This window comes from Carassius gibelio, chromosome B11 (assembly GCF_023724105.1).
Source record: "Carassius gibelio isolate Cgi1373 ecotype wild population from Czech Republic chromosome B11, carGib1.2-hapl.c, whole genome shotgun sequence".
Taxonomy (NCBI): Eukaryota; Metazoa; Chordata; class Actinopteri; order Cypriniformes; family Cyprinidae; genus Carassius; species Carassius gibelio.
The window spans coordinates 24,829,764-24,852,604 of record NC_068406.1 but is presented as its reverse complement, the minus strand read 5'-3'; the positions used below and the strand labels follow the sequence as shown (position 1 = coordinate 24,852,604).

Sequence of the window (22,841 nt, the reverse complement as noted above, 5' to 3'; positions counted from 1 at the left end):
CAATAGACAACATAACACAGAACTTTTTGAAATAAATAAATGAAAGCAAATTATTCAGAATCAATTTCGAGAAACATACACACATATACAGATGTAACTGATATATGTAAATGATATATATATATATATATATACAGACCAAAAGTTTGGAAACATTACTATTTTTAATGTTTCTGAAAGAAGTTTCTTCTGCTCATCAAGCCTGCATTTATTTGATCAAAAATACAGAAAAAACAATAATATTGTGATATATTATTACAATTTAAAATAATGGTTTTAAAATTTATTATACTATAAATTATCATTTATTTCTGTGATGCAAAGCTGAATTTTTAGGATTATTATCACATGATCCTTTAGAAATCATTCTAATATGATGATTCATTATCAAAGTTGGAAACTTTCTGCTGCTTATTATGATGAATATGAATATTGATGAAAAAAAAAAGAAGCTATGTTTTTAAAATATAAATATTTTGTAATAACAATATACACTACTGGTCAGTAATTTGGGGTCAGTAATTTCTTTTCTTTCTTTTTTTTAATAAAATCAATACTTTTATTCAGCAAGGACGTGTTAATTTGATAAAAAGTGATAGTAAAGAAAATATATTATTAGAATATATATTATTAGATTTTTTATTTATTTTGAATAAATGCAGTTCTTTTTAACCTTTTATTGATCAAATATATTCGACAGCAAGAAGTGTTTGCAACACTCATAATAAATCAGAATATTAGAATGATTTCTAAATGATCATGTGATCGACTGATGTTACATGTGACACTGAAGAATGGAGGAATGATGCTGAAAATTCAGCTTTGAGTCACAGGAATAAATTATTTTTTAAAAGTATATTCAAATAGAAAACTATTATTTGAAGTTGTAATAATATTTCACAATATTACTGTTTTTTCTGTATTTTTGATCAAATAAATGCAGGCTTGATGAGCAGAAAAAACTTCTTTCAAAAACATTAAAAATAGCAATGTTTCCAAACTTTTGGTCTGTACTATATATATATATATATATATATAAATGCTGTTTAAAAATGAAATCTATGTTATCATGCTAAGGAGCTGACTGAAAGCCGGTGACTCCACAGTAGAGACAGGTGCATGTTTTCAACAATCTTTGACCTGTATGAGAAAAACACAGAGAATCACTTAAGACGCTTTGCTGTAGACCCATTCCACATAATAATATTCATTAAAACTGTATGTTAACACGAAAGAGCTTGCTGTATGAATCCATGGGAACGGATTGCGAAAGTATGTGCGCAGATTATGAATTCGTGAGTACAGATTCAAAAACCGAGGATACGGTTTACAAAATCTGAGCACGGATTGGAAATTCATGGGCTAGGAGAGGACATTCGAACCAGAAAGACACAGCTTACATTTGACTAAAAGGTTTTTGTCTTTATGCTCTTTTTTTTTTTTTTTTGTCAAAATTAATTAATTTTCAAAAAAAGTAACGGACAATGCACCATGTCCATGTGTGAGTTAATTTATTTAAAATGTAATGAATTACAGTATTAGTTGCTGTCAAAAGTAACTGCGTTACAGTAATGCGTTACTAATAACGTGTTACCGCCCAACACTGCTAAAAATATTCTTTAGCCTCAGAATGAATGAGCGGAAGTGACCATGCATGTTAGATACAATGTTCTAATGTTGCAAATATAATTGTTTGCACTCTACTTGAAGTGTTATTAGCTTATTGTTTTGCTGTGTGCCTGTAATCAATCAAGCAAAACAGTTTACAGATGATTTATCATACTACACAAACAGAATGGTTTTGGCACTGTTGCGATGCTTCAGTGATTAACATTTATACTTCATTACCTGTTTAGAATAATCTATTAATTAAGTAGCGATTTGAGAAGCGTGCACTGACGGTTTCACTTCCATTCGTTTGCGCGTCATTTCAAGGACACGCCCACAGCAAGGGAACTAATTAATATTCATGTAGCTCCACCCACTGAAACAGTTTTTCGCGGAAGCCGAACACAACACAGCGCTCATACTTACTGAGAAGAGACTCTGTTGTCAGTTTCCTTTCACAGGTAAATAATATGAACATTTGTGGAAACTGTATGAATTTGGTAACATCTGTTTAATTGTGTATAGTTTCCGTTTGGGATGTTACGTGAAAATCCCACACTTTATTCACTTAATGTGCTGTGATTGTTGTATTCTGGTAAGTTGCCTATTTGAGTAAATCTGGGGTAAATCTTTATTCGTTTACATTCAAAGTTACTCGGTTAAGTTGTTTACTGATCACGTGATCAGCTCGTGCAGTAAAGCTGGGGAACGTTTTGCTACGGTTTCCGGTTTGAACGATACTTTGGTGGGTGTGTCAAAAATGCCAGCCCAGAAACATGTGGGTGATAACAGTAAAGTGTCCACACTAACCTGAGTTTACAGTTTCCTTCTTACAGTAATACTCAACATGACACGTTTATAGCAGTTTATATTGTTAAACAAAGACAGAACCAAAAGATTTGGCTCCATTACGTATTGAAGTGGAATTACTGTACTGTACAATTTCTCAGCAAATGCAATCTCCTCCACATGTGTCAGGACGGTGGAACCTCCCAATGCCAAGACTTGTTTAAACTCTTTTTGCAGCTGTTTTCTGTGTTAGTATGGCTACAGTAGGAGTGGATGTGATTGAGACCGCAGCTCTAGGGAGATGCTTCCAGCTTGGGATGCTGTACGACTGCAGGAAAGATGCTCTCATACCAGGTACCACACCGTAATGCAAACTTTCATCTCACCCCGATTGGCTGAAGACTCCCCACATGTGAAAATTTAATTAATATCAGACGGAATGAATTTGTTTGTGCAAAATACAACTCTGACTTAAAGGGATACTCCACCCCAAAAGGAAAATTTCCATGGCGTTCCGAACCTGTAAAAGCTTAGTTCATCCTTGTAACACAATGTTAGATATTTTAGATGAAAACCGAAGATGGAGCTTTCTGACTGCCCCTTACACTCTCAAAGTCTATAAAAGATATGAAAGTCAATACTCCATCTGCCATCAACCATAATGTCATGATCTGTTCATTGCTTTATAATGCATCTGATGCATTGTATCACAATGCATAATTTCATACATATTTGCATCGGTAGAACCAATTTATTTACATACCTCAGTGTCTTTACTGCTACTAGTTTGTCGCATTGCTACTCATTTATATCTGTGAGCACAGAAGCAGTCATGAGTAGCACAGGTATATTTGTAGAAATAGACAACAATACATTGTATGGGTCAAAATTATACATTTCTCTTTTATGCCAAAAATCATTAGCATATTAAGTAAAGATCATGTTGCATGAAGATATTTAATAAACTTCCTACCGTAAATATATCAAAACTTAATTCTTGATTAGTAATATGCATTGCTAAGAACTTAATTTTAATAACTTTAAAGATGATTTTCTCAATATTTAGATTTTTTTGCTCCCTCAGATTCCAGATTTTCAAATAGTTGTATCTCAGACAAATATTGTCCTCCGAACAAACCAGACATCAATGAGAGATGATTTATTCAGCTTTCAGATGATTCATACATCTCAATAAAAAAAAAAAAGAAGACACTTATGACTTGTTTTGTGCTCCAGGGTCATATATATGAAAACTTTGCACTAGTGGTCAACCGATATGTGTTTTTTGACTGCCGATATCTTGGAAAGCAGAGGGCCGATAGACCAAGAGAGAAAGTGTGAACACTGTTTGCTCTCAGTGCCGTCAAAATAAAAGTCCTGCCTCGAACACATCAGCCAAGCAGAAAAACTTACCATCCAATGCCAATATTTGACAAATATCGGCCGATTTATCGGTCTTGGCGATATATCGGTTGACCATTACTTTGCACTATTTGTGACCACATCACACCATCAACAGTCTCTGATGCTCATTTCACTGGAGGAATCTGATTGCTTCATCACCAAATCACTCTATGCCTGAATAGACCTAAAGTATTTGCAATTCTTTCCCTTTTTGGTTTGCAGGAATAACACTGTGGGATCCAGAAAAGCTCCAGCAGAGCATACGAACCCGTCCCCAAATAAACACAGATTTCCAAGTCACCGCTTCCGACTCCATTGAGGACAAATCCAGCTTAATGAACATCGACGGTTCTCTGAAACTGAGTCTTTTAGGTGGACTGGTCAATGTGACAGGAGCGGCCAGATACCTCAACGACACCAAGAAGTCTTTCAGACAGCAGAGACTGACTCTACATCTTCACTCAACCTGCAGGTTTGAAGAACTGACCATGAACTACTTCGCACCTGAAAATATCATTAATCAGGATGTGTTTGATAATGACACAGCGACACACGTGGTGACCGCAGTGCTGTACGGAGCGGACGCCTGCTTCCTGTTTGACAGAGAAGTTTCAGCAGACGAGAACAAAAATACAGTAGAAGGAGAAGCAAAACTGGTTCTTGAGAAACTCCGATTAATTTCAGGAGATGTAGACGCCAGTCTGAAGATGGATGAAGCTCAGAAGCATGCAGTCGGGAAATACACATGCACGTTTTACGGAGACTTCCAGTTACAGTCAAACCCGACCTCGTTTGAAGATGCTCTGAAGGTTTTCACCGATCTTCCAAAACATCTGGGAGAAAAGAAAGAGCTGGCGGTGCCTCTGAGAGTTTGGCTTTATCCTCTGGACAAACTTCACTCGAGAGCTTCAAAACGTCAGAGGGACGTCAGCATGGATCTAATCATAGCCATAGAATCAGTGTTCGAGAGTCTAAACACTGCTGGGATGAGATGCAGTGACCTTCTGAAAGACTCACCTGCTCTGACCTTCACTGCATTTCACGATAAAATTCAGCAAATGAAGCAAAACTGCTATAAGTACAAACTGAAGCTCATGAAGAGACTCGGCTCTCTGCTGCCAAACATCCGAGGAGACCTACTGAAGGAAACGACTCTGGATGAGCTTCTACAAGAACACGAGGATTCTCCTTTCAGAAGATCTGACCTTGCAGAATGGCTGAAAGAGAGAGAGAGAGAGTCTGACGTCATTAAATCAGTCCTCCGACAGCTGGAGGATGCCGGCGCACAAGCAGAAGTCGACGTAGATCTGATATTAATGGATCTGGAAGTTGACAATCTCGTGTGTTTCACGTTCACATCACTGGACTGGACTGATGTGCTGCTGCTTCAGCAAAACGCCTGGTTGAGTCCTTCAGCGGAGGGAAGAAACAAAGAGGACCGCCCTGAGACTAAGCAGAAGTCTTGGCTGAGTCCTGAGATCCTGAAGACCATGAGGAACAACTTGAAGACGTTTAAGAACTTGATCGATTCAGAAGAGTGTAAACCAGCCAGGTTCATCGTGTCCTGGAGAGAAATGGAGAATAATCCAGGTTCCTGCGTTCTGCTGTATGAAAGTGAATGTGATGAAGCGGTTTGCTTTATTCCTCCGTCACAGCCAGTCAGTCCAGTCACAGAAGAGGTCACAGAAGAAGGTGTAGTTGTGAAGGTTCCTCCACCGTGTCCTGCTACAGAGGAGCTCAGGTTAATGTATAAACCGAAGCATGTCTCTTTCTGGACATCTAAACCAGTGATGAAGGATCAACACACAGTTACTCTGACTAATCTGAGAGCAGGAACTAAATATGAGATCAAATATGCAGCGGTGGGGAAACTGTACTACACCGTATACAGTGACGTCACTGAAGTTACCACAGAGGTATGTACAGTAAGATGATCCTGTTGAGAAAGTATACAGGTGCATCTCAATAAATTTGAATGTGGTGGAAAAGTTCCATTTATTTCACTAATTCGACTCAAATTGTGAAACTTGTGTATCAAATTCAATGCACACAGACTGAAGCAGTTTAAGTCTTTGGTTCTTTTAATTGTGACGACATTTGAAATTATTGAGAAGCACCTGGACCTTTTCTTGGTTATTTGCAACATGTTAATTTGTATCAAATGCTTCTTTTAGGGAAGCAACGTTACGGTTATTGGTGAGTAATTTATCTTTCCTACCTATAAGTTGTTGCTAAACGTGGATCATTTGAGCATGGAAACAATGCAACTTAAAGTTGTAACATAGTGAAGTGCATGATAAAAAAAGGTTCACTTAATGACAAATCCACACTATAAACAAGAGTCCAAACGAGAGAAACACTAGCATTTACAAGAATAGAGATCCTCGAACTATAACTTGTGTCGAGCTTATACGTGCTGGAATGAAGACAGAAGACGAAGAAGATAATCTTATCCACACACATAGGGTAACCACATGCAATAACTCGAACTGAACGGACAGGAACTGAAATAGGGCAGATAACGAGGGTGAACACAATCAAGGTGATTTACTAATAATGAAAAAAGAAACAACATAAAATGACATTTTTTTGTTTTCTTATCGCCATTTGAAACAGAGGAATCTTCAACAGGACGAGGTGAAGTGAACAGAAGGTGGGAGAGTTCTATTATATTTTACAGTTATGTGCAAATGTGTCCCAGTCTGAAGTCTCTGGGGTATATTTGTAGCAATAGACAACACATTGTATGAGTCACAATTATACATTTCTCTTTTATGCCAAAAATCATTAGGATATTAAGTAAAGATCATGTTCCATGAAGATATTTAGTAAATTTCCTATCGTAAATATATCAAAACTTCATTTTTGATTAGTAATATGCATTGCTAAGAACTTAATTTGAACAAATTTAGAGATGATTTTCTCAATATTTAGATTTTTTTGCTCCCTCAGATTCCAGATTTTCAAATAGTTGTATCTCAGACAGATATTATCCTCCGAACAAACCACACATCAATGGAGAGATCATTTATTCATATACCAAAAAATATCAAAATTTGTGACTATTGTAAAACATTTAAAAACGGATTTTTTTTTAAAAGTGTGTCTATTGATGAGAAGTTCATTGTTTACCAAAATAAATCCAGAATCTGGTTTAAATTGAGGGAAATTATTCAAATGTAAGTATTTTTCTATCTTCTCTGTAGTAGTCAGAATTTGAAAGTACTGAAGAATCCTGCTGTTCCCATCATCAAGGTATTGTTATTGTTGATCAAAGTCATCGTTTGCACTGTTTTAGTGACCGTAGATTAAATTCTCCAAGATTAAACCTTAAAATAAGATATTTAATAATGTCATTTAGTCTCATAGTTTGTCTTTTTTATTGTAGAAGCTCAAGACATCCGTGATCGACCCACAGAGCAGCGCACAGAGCCAATCGTCAGGTAACCAATAATGACATGTCATTTAAATCATTAGAGATCGAGGCTGTGCTACAAGCCTAAATGAATCATTACATCACTATTTCATGACACTCAATGCTCCAGTATCAATGTTGAACACATACTCAGTTTTCTATAAACTAGGGGACATTATATTTTAGTGAATTTCTCTGAGACTGTACATGGCACAGTTTTATGTCAGGATGTCATTCAGGGCTTTTCAGAGACACTAAATGTCTGAAATTAATTTTGTAACACTCATGGAAATATGATAATATTTTGTAATTATTTAAATCCTACTAATTTTTAAATTGTGTGTCATAAATCAACATCTCAGGAAAATGGAAATGTAGAAAAAATGTATTTTATTTTACATTATTTTTACATTATTTTTAATGCTCTAAACTACAACAGCGTTTTAGTGCCACATTAAAAAAAAGAATATTAGGACTTTAATCTCGTAATCTTAGATTTATTTTAATCTCATTTAGTTTCTTGTAGTATTACGACTTTATTCTCGTAGTATCTCGACTTTATTCTCGTAGTATTATGACTTTACTTTCGTAATATTTCGACTTTATTCTCGTAGTATTATGACTTTACTTTCGTAATATTTCGACTTTATTCTCGTAGTATTATGACTTTACTTTCGTAATATTTCGACTTTATTCTCGTAGTATTATGACTTTACTTTCGTAATATTTCGACTTTATTCTCGTAGTATTATGACTTTACTTTTGTAATATTTCGACTTTATTCTCATAGTATTACGACTTTACTTTCGTAATATATTTCGACTTTATTCTCGTAGTATTATGACTTTATTCTCATAGTATTACGACTTTATTCTCGTAGTATCTCGACTTTATTCTCGTAATATCTTGACTTTATTCTCATAGTATTATGACTTTACTTTCGTAATATATTTCGACTTTATTCTCGTAGTATTATGACTTTATTCTCGTAGTATTACGACTTTATTTTCGTAGTATCACGACTTTACTCTCGTAATATTTCAACTTTATTCTCGTAGTATTACGACTTTATTCTCGTAGTATTACAACTTTATTCTCGTAGTATTACGACTTTATTCTCATAGTATTTCGACTTTATTCTGGTAATATTTCGACTTTACTTCCGTAGTATTACGACTTTACTCTCGTAATATTTCGACTTTACTCTTGTAATATTTCAACTTTATTCTCGTAATATTTCGACTTTACTCTCGTAATATTTCGACTTTACTCTCGTAATATTTCGACTTTATTCTCGAAATATTTAGACTTTACTCTCGTAATATTTCGACTTTATTCTTGTAGTATTACGACTTTATTCTCGTAATATTTTGACTTTATTTTTTAAACATTTTGACTTTATTCTCGTAGTATTACGACTTTATTCTTGTAGTATCTCAACTTTATTCTCGTACTATTACGACTTTATTCTCGTAATATTTCGACTTTATTCTCGTAGTATTACGACTTTATTCTTGTAGTATCTCAACTTTATTCTAGTACTATTACGACTTTATTCTCGTAATATTTTGACTTTATTCTCGTAGTATCGGGACTTTATTCTAAAAACATTTAAACTTTTTTCTCATATTACGACTTTATTCTCGAAATATTTTGACTTAAATCTTGTAATATTTCGACTTTATTCATTCTCGTAATATTTAAACATGATGTGATAGTTGTTTTACTGTGTTTGTCTCTTTAGTGTCTTCATCACAGACGTTTAAACTGAGACTGAAGGAGGAGTTTCAGTATCTGGATGAAAATCCTGGAGAAAGACGAATCTTGAGTGATGTCTTTATTGAACAACACATCACAGAAGACCCTGATTCTCACATCAGCGATGACCGACACATCATGCGCAACGACGTGTTTAAAGGCCAGCACATCAGGAGCGTTTTGCTGAAGGGCGATCCTGGCACTGGAAAAACTGTGACTGTCCAGAAGTTCATCCTGGACTGGGCTGAAGAGAAATCAAACACTGATATCGATTATATATTCCCCATATCTTTTCAGAAGCTGAACATCATTAGAGAAACGGTGAAGAAGTGTAGCTTCATGGAGATTCTGCAGCGGTGCTTCGAAAACACCGAACATCTGAAGCTCAGTGACTCTGAGAGGATCGTGCTGATCTTCGATGGCCTCGATGAGTTTAAACTTCCTCTAGATTTCACAAACACTAAGAAAATCACTGATGAACATGAGCCGGACTCAGTCTCTGGTTTACTGGTAAACCTCATCATGGGAAATCTGCTTCCAAACGCTCAGATCTGGATCACCAGCAGACCAGCAGCAGCCAATCAGATCCCCGATCGATTTATTGATCGCGTGACAGAGATCCAAGGCTTTGATGATCAACAGAAAGAGGAGTTTTTCAGAAAGCGCATCAGTGATCAGAGAATGAGTGATAAAGTCATCAATCACATCCAGAAATCACCTCGCATCAGAAGCATGTGTTATTTACCGGATTACTGCAGAATCATCGCAGCGATCCCGGAGGAGATGTTCAGTGATTTCCCCAAGACTCTCACTCAGATGTACAGCAGACTCCTGTTAGCTCAGACTGAACTGATTCCAGAGAGAAGAGACGCCGTCGTAGCTCTGGGGAGGATAGCGTTTCATCTGCTGCTGAACGCAAACGCTCTCTTCTGTTGTGAACACTTGAAGAAATGTGGCTTTAGAGATGAAGGTGCTCTGATACGCTCAGCGATCATAAAGAAGATTGAAGACCAAAGCAAGCGTGTGTTGTTCTGTTTTGTGGATCGCAGAACACAAGAGTTTCTGGCAGCTTTATATGCGACTGAAGTCATGAAAGGGAACAATGATCTCCAGCTCAAAGATCTGTCCAGTGTAGGACTTAACCATGGAGAGTGGTGCTTATATAACCGTCAGCTCCTAGAAGTGATGAAAAAAGCTTTAGAAAGACAGATGGATCTTTTTTTCTGCTTTTTTCTGGGTTTGACGCTGGACTCCAGTCAGAAAGCTTTAAAACTCCTCCTGAAACAGAGAGAAAGCAGTTCTTCATCCAGTAAAGAGGCAGTTCAAATCATCAAATCAATGATCATGGGGTCTTCTCCAGAAAACACAGACAGATGCAGTCTCCTGTTTGACGCTTTGAAAGAGCTGGATGAACGGTATTTAATCCAGGAAATAAAAACACAGCTGAAATCTGGACTCAAACCCTCTCCTGCTCAGTTTTCAGCTCTGGTGAATTTAGAAAAGTGATTTTAATTCATATTGATCAGAGGATCCGAGGGCTACGACGAAGGGGAATCAAGGATTGAGTGATTCATACAGCATTTATTTGAAGCCCAGGTCATTTAACAGTGATTTTATAAATAATAACTAGTTGTTCAGTGAGTTTTTTCTCCCTCTACAGGATGAAGAAGTCATAATAAACATGATTCCAACACTATGTAACTTTTTCTGTGTTCATAATTCATCTACCAAAAACCGCTTTTTTTTCTTGTCCCAAATCACTAATGTATATTTTAAAAGTGATTATTTTCGGACTTTTGTAGCCTGTTCGCTGCGGAGGAACACATACCTGCGTGAATCGCTATAGACACAAACTTGGAGAAGTAGATCCGGTTAGAATGTTCTTTCGCGGGATGCGTGCAGTTCTGTTTATTAACCGCTTGAGCGCCAAATGTATTGTAGTGTTGCTTTTAGATCACATGTTGAGAGTGAGACTGTCATTAAATCAATCAGCTGAGATTATATATGCAAAACTCAGTGTGATTAGATTAATAACCCGCTTGTGAACTTTTACAGATTTTAGATTTTTGCTTTAAAATGTGACCTGAACTTGTGTGTTAAATATCTAAGTGTACTTTTTTATTTTGTGTGCATCAAGATAAACTTAAAAAGATTACAAAGTATGTCAATATCATTTTGATATACTGAATAAAAGCATATGTTTAACAAATGCAGCATTGTGATGGAACGGAGCTCAAAGGTTTGAATGTTTGTCTCAATTTTACACATTTGGACGTCTTTTAAAACCATAATAAAAGCTGATATAAATAATAAATTAGTATTCTTTTACTATAATGTAAAATATAGTAGAAAATCTCAAATGAAAATAGTATAGAAACCTGTAATTCTATAATATATTAATCTATAATTAATAATCGAGGTGTAACACCAGCAATTATTTATGCATACAATTTTTTTAAATAATATTATTAGTAACCAGTATTTTTTGTGACTGAAACAGCATAAATTTAGAGCCAACATGCATACAATTACAAGTGATTTATTTGAAGATTATAAACACAATAATGCTACGTGTGTGTGTGTGTGTGTATGAGAATTTATTTTTTAATTAATACATTAATTCTATATTTTTTATAATAAATAATATTCTTATAACATATTTCAAATACAAATCATACTTGTAATATAACAATATATAATATAAACAATATATTATATATGCACGATTACGTAAAATTATTCATTTGAAACAATTCTAGTACTGAAGCAGCAAACATTAATAAATATATATTAAGTGTGTGTTTAATATATAAATTATTATTGTATTTATTATTATTATTACAAGCTATAAGAGTGTTCTGTGCTCTGATGTTTGTGGAGTTGGTCCTCCGGTATCCCATGATGCGTCAGTGTCCGCGCTGGTAAATCGCGCATGCGCAGTAGCTCAGTCTCTTTTGGCTCCGCAGCTCTTCTGTCAAAATGGTGAGTGTTTGTTCCCCGAGTGCTGAATCTTCAAACATCTTGTTCATCTCGCTCAAATAGCGCTCTTTTCTCGTCTGTCGATGTTCGGATGAGTGAACAAAGCTCCATCGTTGCTGAATTTGTTCACACAGGCGATCAGAACGACTTTAAACGGCTTTATTATGATCGCTGTCGGGAGTCTAGTGATTGGATGGAAAAACTGTTTTATCTCGACATTGGTGTTTAAACCTCGTCCTTTAATCTGTTCCGAGCTGTGTTCGTCCTAAAGATGAATTATTAACTTTAGTGTCATGTAAACTGACTGACGGGATAATTCACAGTGTTAGTTCTTCAGTAATGTTGTGTATTGATTAGCAGCAGCTGCACACAGTTTATAAAGTCGTTAAAAAAAACTTGGGCACACTTTTAGTTTGAGTAATTTTTAACAACTGAGTTTTACTCAAACTTCTAGGGATTTTAAATATTCTCATGCAGAATATGGCATTAATATTTAAATTAAGTATTCATAAATAACAGACAGTGTGCTGGCAGTATGCATGATAATGAGCTAATAATGTTTCAGAATTTAATATTGTCAACATCAAATCTGTGCAAGTTATGGAAGAGGATTTAGTGGCATTGACAATCTCAGTTTTGGCTTTATCCCACCTCCTATTTCAGTTTTCAGAGTTATGAGATATAAACAATTGTGAAATACAATTAAGGGAAAAAAGTGTCAACATTTTGAGAAAAGTTTGAACTACTGGAGAAACTCAACTGAGAGGAAACAAGTTTTGCTTTTATTGTCTTGCAATTGTGAATTTTTAACTTCGGTTGTTTTTGTCACAGAATAAAAAAAAGTATTGCAGCTTTATCTCACAATTTGGACACCATCTCAATTAAATCAAAATTCCATTATTAGTATGGAAGCTTATTTCTTTAATTGAATTAAAGTAATTATGACAGTCTCACAACTCGGACTCTTTTCCTTGTGATTATATATATATTAAGCAGTCGTTCCTCAGAAATGGTGTTTGCTAATTCTGGAACTCAAAAGCTTCAATGAAACCGCTCATTATTCTATTTTGAAAAGCTTGACATTTATTGAAATGTGAATTGTTTTTCCCGCTCAGGCCAAGCGCACCAAGAAGGTGGGGATTGTGGGTAAATACGGCACACGTTACGGAGCGTCGCTGAGGAAGATGGTGAAGAAGATCGAGATCAGCCAGCACGCCAAATACACCTGCTCCTTCTGCGGCAAGGTGAGACACACAACAAAATACAGTCAAAATTCAGAAATATTTTTACCACTTAAAACAGCTGTTTTCTCTGTGAATCTGTGTTAAAGTGTAATTTATTTCTGTGATGCTCCGCTGTATTTTCAGCATCATTCCTCCAGTCTTCAGTGTCACATGATCTTCAGAAATCAGAATAATATGATGATTTACTGCTCAAGAAACATTTCTGATTATCAATGTTGAACACAGCTGGGCACATTTCTGTCAATTTTTCAAATAAAAAGCTTTTGTAACTTCATACTCTTTCGTTTAAAAGCTTGGACTCGGTATATAGAAATTAATACTTTTATTTAGCAAGGTTTCTTTAAATTGATTAAAAGTGAAGATTTTCATAATGCTAATTCATGTTTTTTTGAGCAAATCAGCTCATTAGAATGATTCCTGAAGGATCGTGTGACTGGAATAATGCTAAAAATTCAGCTATGGAATCGCAGAAATAAATTACATTTTAAAATACATTCACATAGGAAGCTGTTCTTTTAAATGGTAAAAATATTTCATAATTTTACTGTTTTGGATGAAATGAATGCAGGCTTGTTGAGCAGAAGAGACTTCATTAAGAGCGTTAGAGCTGTTCAGAGATGTTGTGGTGTTTCTGTGAGCTTGAGATGTTTGTCTCTGTCCAGACGAAGATGAAGAGAAGGGCTGTAGGGATCTGGCACTGTGGCTCCTGCATGAAGACCGTGGCTGGAGGCGCATGGACGTACAAGTAAGACTGAACCTAATGATTCATTAACGAGAGCTCAGTCTTATTTATGATCATCTAATGTGTGCTGTTCTGTCCTGTAGCACCACGTCAGCCGTCACGGTCAAATCTGCCATCAAGCGTCTGAGGGAGCTGAAGGACCAGTAAACCAGACACCGTTTTCTACTGACTTCATCATGTGTTTTTCTTTCTATGGCTCATTTGAACATCCCATAATAAATCTGAGTCTTGAGCTGGATCTCTGCTTCTGTCTTATTTCATCATAAACCAGTCAAGCTTGAGATTGCTTTGACTTTAAGATCGAGGTTAAAGTGTTTAAATTGCTCTATTTTCATGCTCTAATTTAGTACGTAATATACTAGAAGTGATTCTTTAGTACTTCAGTGTATAACTACAGTAAGTGTACTTAACTGCTATTTTGGGATACCATGAATGAGAACTAAAATGTTAATATTTTGAATTCGCTTTAGGGTTTAATTTTTTTTGTGGGTTTTTGTCATTTAGGTGACAAACTAAAAAAAAGAACAAATGTCTCAAACTAGCTGAAAATGTTTTTTTTTTTTTTTATGCATCTATAGTTTTAATTTTTTTATTATTTTAGGGCTTCAACTTTAAGCATAAATTATTTAAAAATAAATAACTATAGCATAATTTAATTTGTTTGATCTAGTTGAACAAATATATTTTTAATAGGTTTTAGTTAAAATTCATTTCAAACAGCACAGATTATTTTCTGGTTTAAGTTAATTATAAGTACATGGATCCAGATGCAGAAAATAAATATATAAAAAATTAGATTTTTAGTAAAAAAGAAAATCTAATAAAAAGTACATAATAATAACCATTGTCACAATAACCAGCCACTCCTGCAAAAAGCCATTTTGACGTCATTAATGTACATTATTTATATCTTATTTGATGTGGCAGAAGATAATTAAATGCTTAAATTGCTGTCATTTACGCTGGAACCGTTCAGTTGATTCATACTCGTGACATCCATCATTCAATTCAAGTTATTCAGTAACAAAAACCAGATCAAATGAGCCATTCATTTGTGAATCGCGAATCATTCGATTCAGATCAAAGCTTCAGAAAGCGAATCATTCGATTCAGATCAAAGCTTCAGAAAGCGAATCATTTGATTCAGATCAAAGCTTCAAAGCGCGAATCATTTGATTCAGATTCGGTGTAGGTAATAAGAAATTATTATTATTTAATTTTTTTATTGCAGATATTATTTTATTTTATATCTTAGGATTCACAGCACTCTGGGGAGTTTCCATGTACTCATCTAAATCGAGATATTTTAAAATATGATACATTTTAAGAAAACAATATTAATAATTAAAAGAAAGTTTTTTAATTAACTATTATTATGCTCGTAAACTGTACAAATATTAAATTAATGGCATATAACTTTGTATACAATATACAAAATAAAATAAAAACATCAATGTCGTCTGAGCACAGAAAAGAAAAATAATAAGAAGAAAAACACAAGAATAATAGTCTGTACGAATTAGTCATAAATGGAGGTCGTTCTACTTGTCTTCTTATTTACAGAGGATGATTTTTTTTCTCTTAAAAAAAAACGGGAAAAAGTTGTTTCGTTAAAAGAACGTGTAGTGGGCGGGGCCGGTCCGACTGACGTCACTGCGCGTCTCCTGCTTTGTGCGTCACAGCTGCGACGCACGCGGCTCTTCTGTTCGGCCTGCTCGACGCGCATTCGTATTTTAACTCGTAATTTATCATCGAAATCTGTAATAATTATGGACACCGCCGCAGTCCCCGTTAGGAAGAGACTCCTGAAGGAGGAAGACATGACGAAAATCGAGTTTGAGACGAGCGAAGAGGTGGATGTGACGCCGACGTTCGACACGATGGGCCTGAGGGAAGATCTGCTGCGCGGGATCTACGCGTACGGTACAAACACTTAATTAATCACTAATTACATCTGATATCAATCACATATCCGACCACAGAGCTCGGTATGAGCTTTATTAGGACATTAGAGCTGATCTAAGCGCGTACAACACAACATTGATCTAACGTTATAACCCCCCATTGTTTATCAGAAACCGAGGAGATAGTAGCATAAAAAACTCATTCAGCAGTCATTGTTTTGTTTTTAAAAGTTATTTTAAAAACCGTATGATATGTGCTTGTTTAGAAATGTGTGTGTGTGTGTATGTGTGTGTGTGTGTGAGAGAGAGAGAGAGTGAGAGCGAGTGTGTGTGTGTTTGAGAGGGAGAGAGAGAGAGAGTGTGTGTGTGTGTGTGTGTGTGTGTGTGAGAGAGTGAGAGCGAGTGTGTGTGTGTTTGAGAGGGAGAGAGAGAGAGAGAGTGTGTGTGTGTGTGTGTGTGTGTGAAAGAGAGTGAGAGCGAGTGTGTGTGTGTTTGAGAGGGAGAGAGAGAGAGAGAGTGTGTGTGTGTGTGTGAGAGAGTGAGAGCGAGTGTGTGTGTGTGTTTGAGAGGGAGCGAGAGAGAGTGTGTGTGTGTGTGTGTGAGAGAAAGATAGAGATCATAATGAAGTTGTTGTCTGTTCTTGCATATTTAATATTATTTCTGTTTTTAGATGTATTGTGGGATGTTTATCTTGAGGCTAATGTCTCGTTATTGGACAGATCCGTTCACTAACACAGTACTATGTAAATACCATGAGTGTTTATTTTAATAATCATGTTGTTTATTGCTTCCAGGTTTTGAGAAACCGTCAGCCATCCAGCAGCGAGCCATCAAACAGATCATCAAGGGGCGAGACGTGATCGCCCAGTGAGTCCCGCTGGAGAACTGCAGTAAATATGAGTGTAATGTTTGGTTCTGTGTGTGTAAATGGACTAACACGGCTTGTTTCTGCTCCAGGTCACAGTCTGGAACCGGTAAAACAGCCACGTTCTGTATCTCAGTGCTGCAGTGTTTGGATATTCAGGTACGTCTGTCACTTTTAGAGTGATTTCATTCCAGTGTTATTTTAGTGTCATAAAAATGCTATTGTAATATTTTCCATCTAGTTTTTAACTTAATATTTTCTGTTTTCAGTTTATTTTTAAAGTTTTAGTAATTTTTATTATAATTTAATCTGTCTGTTTGTTTTTTATTAGGTTTTAGTTATCAGAATAACTAAATATTAGAATAATATATTAGAATAAGTAAAAATTGATAGCCTGAATGCACTGTGTGTCGCTTTGGATAAAAGCATCTGCTAAATGCATAAATTTAAATGTAATTTTTTTTTACATTTAATTTAATTTTAAATTTAAATGTAATACTTCAACTTAAACTAATAAATGTTGCCTATATATATTAGTTTTTTAATATATATTTTTTTTATTTTAGTACTTTAAACATAAATTAAAAATTGTTGCCCTGGAAACTAGCTGATTTTTTTTTTTTAATGTTACAGTTTTTCTTAAGTTTTAGTTATTTTAGTTCTAAAACTAAAATATAAAGAATGTGGCTTTTGGAACTTTTACATAGTTTTTATTATGTTTTAGTTATTTTAGTATTTCAGCTTTAATAAAAATAAATAAAAATGTTGCCTCGGAAACTAGCTGATTTTTTTCTTCTGTTGTTTTAATTAACTTTCAGATATTTTAGTCATCAACTAAATCACATTAACTCAAACTAAACAAATGTTGTCTTGGAGACTAACTGAAAAAGTGTTGTTTTTATTTTTTTTTGCTCTTATTTTAGATTTGTTTTTAATGTTTTATTAAGTTTTAGATATTTAAGTACTTTAAACAAAGTAAAAATTTGCCTTTGAAACAAGCAGAAAATGTCTTTTTTATTATATATATATATATATATATATGTATGTGTGTGTGTGTGTTATACATTTTTTTTTCATTTCAGTCAATTTTTATTTCAAATGTTTTTTTTTTTCTTTTCTTTTTTTGAAGGTAACAATAATAATCCTTTTTCCTCCTTCGTCACTTCTCAATTCCGTTTCTGTCTCCAGGTTCGAGAGACTCAAGCGCTGATCCTGGCTCCGACCAGAGAGTTAGCCGGACAGATCCAGAAGGTGAAACAAAACACTTGCACATTGTGTTTGTTTTTTAACCTCCCGTGTAAAGGAGGGTGACATGATGTGATTTCCTCTGTTCTTCAGGTGCTGCTGGCGTTGGGCGACTACATGAACGTTCAGTGTCACACCTGCATCGGAGGCACAAACGTGGGCGAGGACATCAGGAAGCTGGACTACGGTCAGCACGTGGTGGCTGGGACGCCCGGCCGAGTGTTCGGTGAGTCCGTCTCTTCTGAGCGTTACTCTGAATCCTGAACGGATGATGATGTAATCGCTCTCTTGCTCTGTCAGATATGATCCGCAGGAGGAGTTTGAGGACTCGTGCCATCAAGATGCTGGTGCTGGATGAAGCAGACGAGATGCTCAACAAAGGTGAAGCGTCATCACACACTTCTGATTGCGTGAGATCGTGCGTGTAATGTTGGGTTCTACTCATGTCCCTGTGTTGTGTTTCTGCAGGTTTTAAGGAGCAGATCTATGATGTGTACAGATACCTGCCTCCTGCCACTCAGGTGTGTCTCATCAGCGCCACGCTGCCGCACGAGATCCTGGAGATGACCAACAAGTTCATGACCGACCCCATCCGCATCCTGGTCAAACGGTGAGCGCTGCTATACGGCTACTGTGTTTTACATGCATCTGCAGCACATCAGTCAGGGACTTTGGATGAACCTGTTGAATTGAAAAGCGTTTCCGTCTGTGTGCAGTGATGAATTGACTCTGGAGGGGATTAAGCAGTTTTTCGTGGCCGTGGAGCGAGAGGAGTGGAAGTTCGACACGCTGTGTGACCTTTACGACACGCTGACCATCACACAAGCCGTCATCTTCTGCAACACCAAACGCAAGGTCAGTCACGCTTCACAATACTACACTAGCAGCAGTGTATATCTGCATATTAGAATGATTTCTGAAGGTCGCGTGACTGGCAGCGTATCGATTTGTGGTGCTTAATCGCTTTTTTAAAACCTAGTTGAATGTCTCCTGTCTGTTTTCAGGTGGACTGGCTGACGGAGAAGATGAGGGAGGCTAACTTCACCGTGTCGTCGATGCACGGAGACATGCCACAGAAAGAGCGAGAGTCCATCATGAAGGAGTTCAGATCTGGAGCCAGGTAAACTCTCACAGAAGGAAAACTCACCTCATCTATTAATGTAGAGCTCTTAAGCTCCGCCCCTCCAGTGCAAATCAGTTGAGAGCCACACCCACATCTCAACATCCAATCAGCAACCGATGCACAGAACCAAGCCCCACCCTACAGTTGTTGTTTTTTTAAAAGAAGTCTGTGTTACTCTGATTTGTTACAATGCTTCGGTTTCACCACCATGTTTTCTGGAGGCAAACATGTCACTAAGTGTGTGTGATCTTCATGTGTGTTTCTCTGGTGTAGTCGAGTGCTGATCTCCACAGACGTTTGGGCCAGAGGTCTGGATGTGCCTCAGGTGTCTCTCATCATTAACTACGACCTGCCCAACAACAGAGAGCTGTACATCCACAGGTACCTCAACACAAATGAGATTCACTATGTGTGTTATTAACCCTCTAGACTAATACACTGTATAGAAGTTTAGAAATGTTTTTATTAAAAATTTAATTAAAATGTTAAACATTAAAATAACATAAATTAAATTTATAATTTAAATTTAGTTTTACTTTACTAAAATAATTTTTTTACAAAATTACATGTAAAATATTAAATAATTATTCTAAATTGTATAGACATTAAGGTTTTTTTTTTACTTCAATTAAAAGGTTAACTATTAGAATAACATTTAATTTAAAGAAATATTTCAGTTAACTTATTTTATTTCAGTTAATTATGGCAACATTTTTCATTTAAATTAATAAAATGTAAAATAAATTAAAAAAATATTAAAAACTGTAAATGAAAAGTAAATAAAAATAAAAATAAAAACTAAATAAAAAATATCTTAAAATAAAATTTTAAAAGGTGAAAATCATATATGATTATATAATTATGAAATTTTTGTTGTTGTTTTTCACTATTGATGTATAAGTAATGAATATTTTATATATAATTAGTGGTGGGCCGTTATCGACGTTAACGCGAGACTCTTATCGGGCGATAAAAAAAAATATCGCCATTAATCTATTCTCAGAGTTGGGTTGGGAGCTGGTTCTATACTAAGTGAGCTATGATGACCTTCACCTTGATATTTTATATAACCGACTCGCTGAGGTCAGCCTAAAAAGATGCTCAGGACAGTTGACGGGCCACTGCTGCGCATCGTCACGAAAGCTTATCTTTTTCACATGATTTTAAGCCGTACCGCTTGTCGATTTAAACATTAAAGCATCCAAACACAAGACGTGGAAAAGCTGAACAGAGTAGCTGTTACTCGTGCGCTGTGCTCGGTGCGGAGAGAGAGAGAGCGAGAGAGAGAGAGAGAGCCGCGCATCACGGACAGCGACACTGAACCGAGCTCTCTTCTGCAAAGTTCTCCTTGAAGTCCCTCCTGCACCTGCTTATTTTTGCTCTTGTGCCGACAAATACATCCAAAATATTTCCACCTTGGAAATTATGCTCTAAAAAACTGTCAGTTTTTCTTAAGTGAAAGTAAACAGTTGAGGAAAGAAATGGGATGTGTATTATATTGGATGCTTCATAGTCTCTTAAAGTGACCGCGTCTAATTTAGCTACTGGCTGCTGTAATGTTAATCCAAGAAAATGAAAATCACTCACTGCTCTTGACTGAATTTCTTTGTAGTTTTAACAGTCAAACCAAAAATTATTCAGAAACCAGATATATTTTTTGATGTATATAGCAAAACTGTAATAATGTGAGAAATGTTGAAGGTGTCTGAATAAATGTAGGTTTGATTGTATATTTCATTTTTACATTGAAGACTATCCAGTGCTATTATTTGGTTTCTGTACCTTGACACCTACAAACTTGAAACAACTAAAACATTGTGTAAATAGCACAAATAAATAAAACTTAACTAACATACAAATTAAACAATTTCACACAGGGCCCACTGGTACCACAGATTAATCTAGATTAACAAAATTAATCTATGCCCAGCACTCATATATAAAAAAAAATCTAGATCTTGCCATGGAAATAGCCATAAATGCCAGTATACAAAAACAAATTAAAATGGACTTTATAAAAATGAATTTAAAGTAGTGTATCACTAATACTGAAACAGCCCTTTCAGACAGGTTTGATCGAATATCCCTGAGATCAGATGTAGACGTCTGTCTGAATATGAAGGATGTTGTTTTCCTCGTCAGGATTGGTCGATCGGGTCGTTACGGCAGGAAAGGTGTGGCCATCAACTTTGTGAAGAACGATGACATCCGCATCCTGCGAGATATTGAGCAGTACTACTCCACACAGATCGACGAGATGCCCATGAACGGTGAGAGACGCATCTGTCCACAGCCCGGCTCTTATAACACTCACTCACACTACTGAGACAGATGTGACCCTGCCGCACAAAACCCTGGACCGCTGACCTGAGAGAGAAAACATGATCCAAATAATACACAGATATAAATCAAAAACAGACCAAGAGTTATAATGAATTAAATGCAAGGTGTAAAAGGATGAGAATTAATCTAATTAATCTAGCTGTGCAAATACCTACAGAAGACCACTTAAAGCTAGTATTGTGTTAAATGTTTAGGGTACAATGGGTATTTTGAGAAACATCAGCATGCAATGAAAGTCAGAACCAAAACAGATTTGTTACCAACAGACTCCAAAAAGACCTTTTTTATTTATAATGTTGTGCAAAAGAAAGTGAGTCAATCAGGTTTGAAACAACATGAGGGTGAGTAAATGAAGACCATTTATTTATTTATGTAATGATACTCTGTTGTAGAAACTAAATCCACCAGCAGGTGGCGGTAAATGTCCAAATGAGTCGATTCGTTTGAACTGCTGATTCATTCAGGAATGAAGTAAACCGTTCACTTATGAATCATTGATTCACTCGATTCATTTGAAACACAGATTGATTCAGAAACAGAACATGGGTCATTTGTTCAGCTTGTATTATAATTTAAAGCCGTTTGATTTCGTGAGACAGTGTTTTATTGACTCTCAAACTCTTGTTTTCCAGTGGCTGACCTGATCTGATCCCAGTGCTGAAAACATCAAGAACAGTTTTACTTTCATCCGGATTTTTATTCTTCATTTCTTGTGATTCTTCTTTTTATTTACCCTCTCTTGACGTAGTACGAGCGCTCGGATGTTGTGATGTTGTGTTCTGAGCGGCGCTTCATTGACTTTTGTAAATAAAGAATCTTTGTCTCCATCTCTGATCTAATCTCTTTATTTATTTGAGTGATTATTTTGTTCTAATTAAGTTTCTGATTGAGTTGCAGCATTAGTGAATAATTCTACTGGTGTTTGCTGTCGCTGTGCCTTTTAAGAAAGATTCATTTGCATCAAGGTGCATTCTATAAAAGCAGCGTTATTAGTCTAAAAACAGTTTAGTAACTTTAATAACCGGTCTGTTCGTGCATTGGTTAATTCAGCGGCAGGAACTCTTTCTAGTCTCAAGGTGAATGTTTCAGATGAACTCGTTGACCCGGTCGCTTCACAAATACGAGTCTGAATCCATCCGCGGTCTTTCATTTGTGTTAATGGAGCCTTTTATGGCTCGTGTGGATGTCCAGCACGGCTCTCAATCCTCTTAGCAGGTTATTTCCAGCTGATGGCAATCACATCCATTGAGTGATACAGACGGTGTTAGATTGAGCTCAACATGCAGTCAGACCCCAGCGAACTCATTTCTACAACAGAATATCAGTGTCCTGCAGCACAGAAGCAGTCATCAGTGTCACAGACGTATATTTGTAGAAATAGATGACAATATATTGCATGAGTCTCAATTATACATTTCTCTT

General features: G+C 35.9%; 3 protein-coding genes across 4 annotated transcripts; all 3 read left to right on the top strand.

Moving 5' to 3' along the window:
- The first annotated feature begins 1,979 nt into the window (after positions 1–1,979).
- Positions 1,980–11,183, top strand: LOC127968117 (uncharacterized). The gene is made up of 8 exons (XM_052569026.1): positions 1,980–2,069; positions 2,635–2,751; positions 4,024–5,717; positions 5,976–5,997; positions 6,418–6,454; positions 7,008–7,056; positions 7,190–7,244; positions 8,961–11,183. Exons 2-8 carry the CDS (start codon positions 2,652–2,654, stop codon positions 10,478–10,480), a joined length of 3,477 nt encoding a protein of 1,158 aa, XP_052424986.1. The 5' UTR covers positions 1,980–2,069; positions 2,635–2,651; the 3' UTR covers positions 10,481–11,183.
- Positions 11,184–11,838: 655 nt separating this feature from the next.
- rpl37a (ribosomal protein L37a) lies at positions 11,839–14,177 on the top strand. Of its 2 annotated transcripts, none has more exons than XM_052568459.1 (4): positions 11,839–11,956; positions 13,069–13,197; positions 13,860–13,942; positions 14,023–14,177. In XM_052568459.1, exons 1-4 carry the CDS (start codon positions 11,954–11,956, stop codon positions 14,084–14,086), a joined length of 279 nt encoding a protein of 92 aa, XP_052424419.1. In that variant the 5' UTR covers positions 11,839–11,953; the 3' UTR covers positions 14,087–14,177. The 2 variants fall into 2 exon arrangements, with proteins under 2 accessions (XP_052424419.1, XP_052424418.1); XM_052568458.1 differs by lacking the exon at positions 11,839–11,956 and adding an exon at positions 12,103–12,174.
- Positions 14,178–15,584: 1,407 nt separating this feature from the next.
- Positions 15,585–22,246, top strand: eif4a3 (eukaryotic translation initiation factor 4A3). The gene is made up of 12 exons (XM_052569888.1): positions 15,585–15,862; positions 16,638–16,710; positions 16,801–16,867; positions 17,897–17,959; positions 18,047–18,179; positions 18,254–18,334; positions 18,422–18,563; positions 18,670–18,808; positions 18,958–19,073; positions 19,350–19,457; positions 21,219–21,346; positions 22,052–22,246. The coding sequence occupies exons 1-12, from the start codon at positions 15,709–15,711 to the stop codon at positions 22,066–22,068; spliced, it is 1,221 nt and encodes a 406-aa protein (XP_052425848.1). The 5' UTR covers positions 15,585–15,708; the 3' UTR covers positions 22,069–22,246.
- The last annotated feature ends 595 nt before the right edge of the window (positions 22,247–22,841 follow it).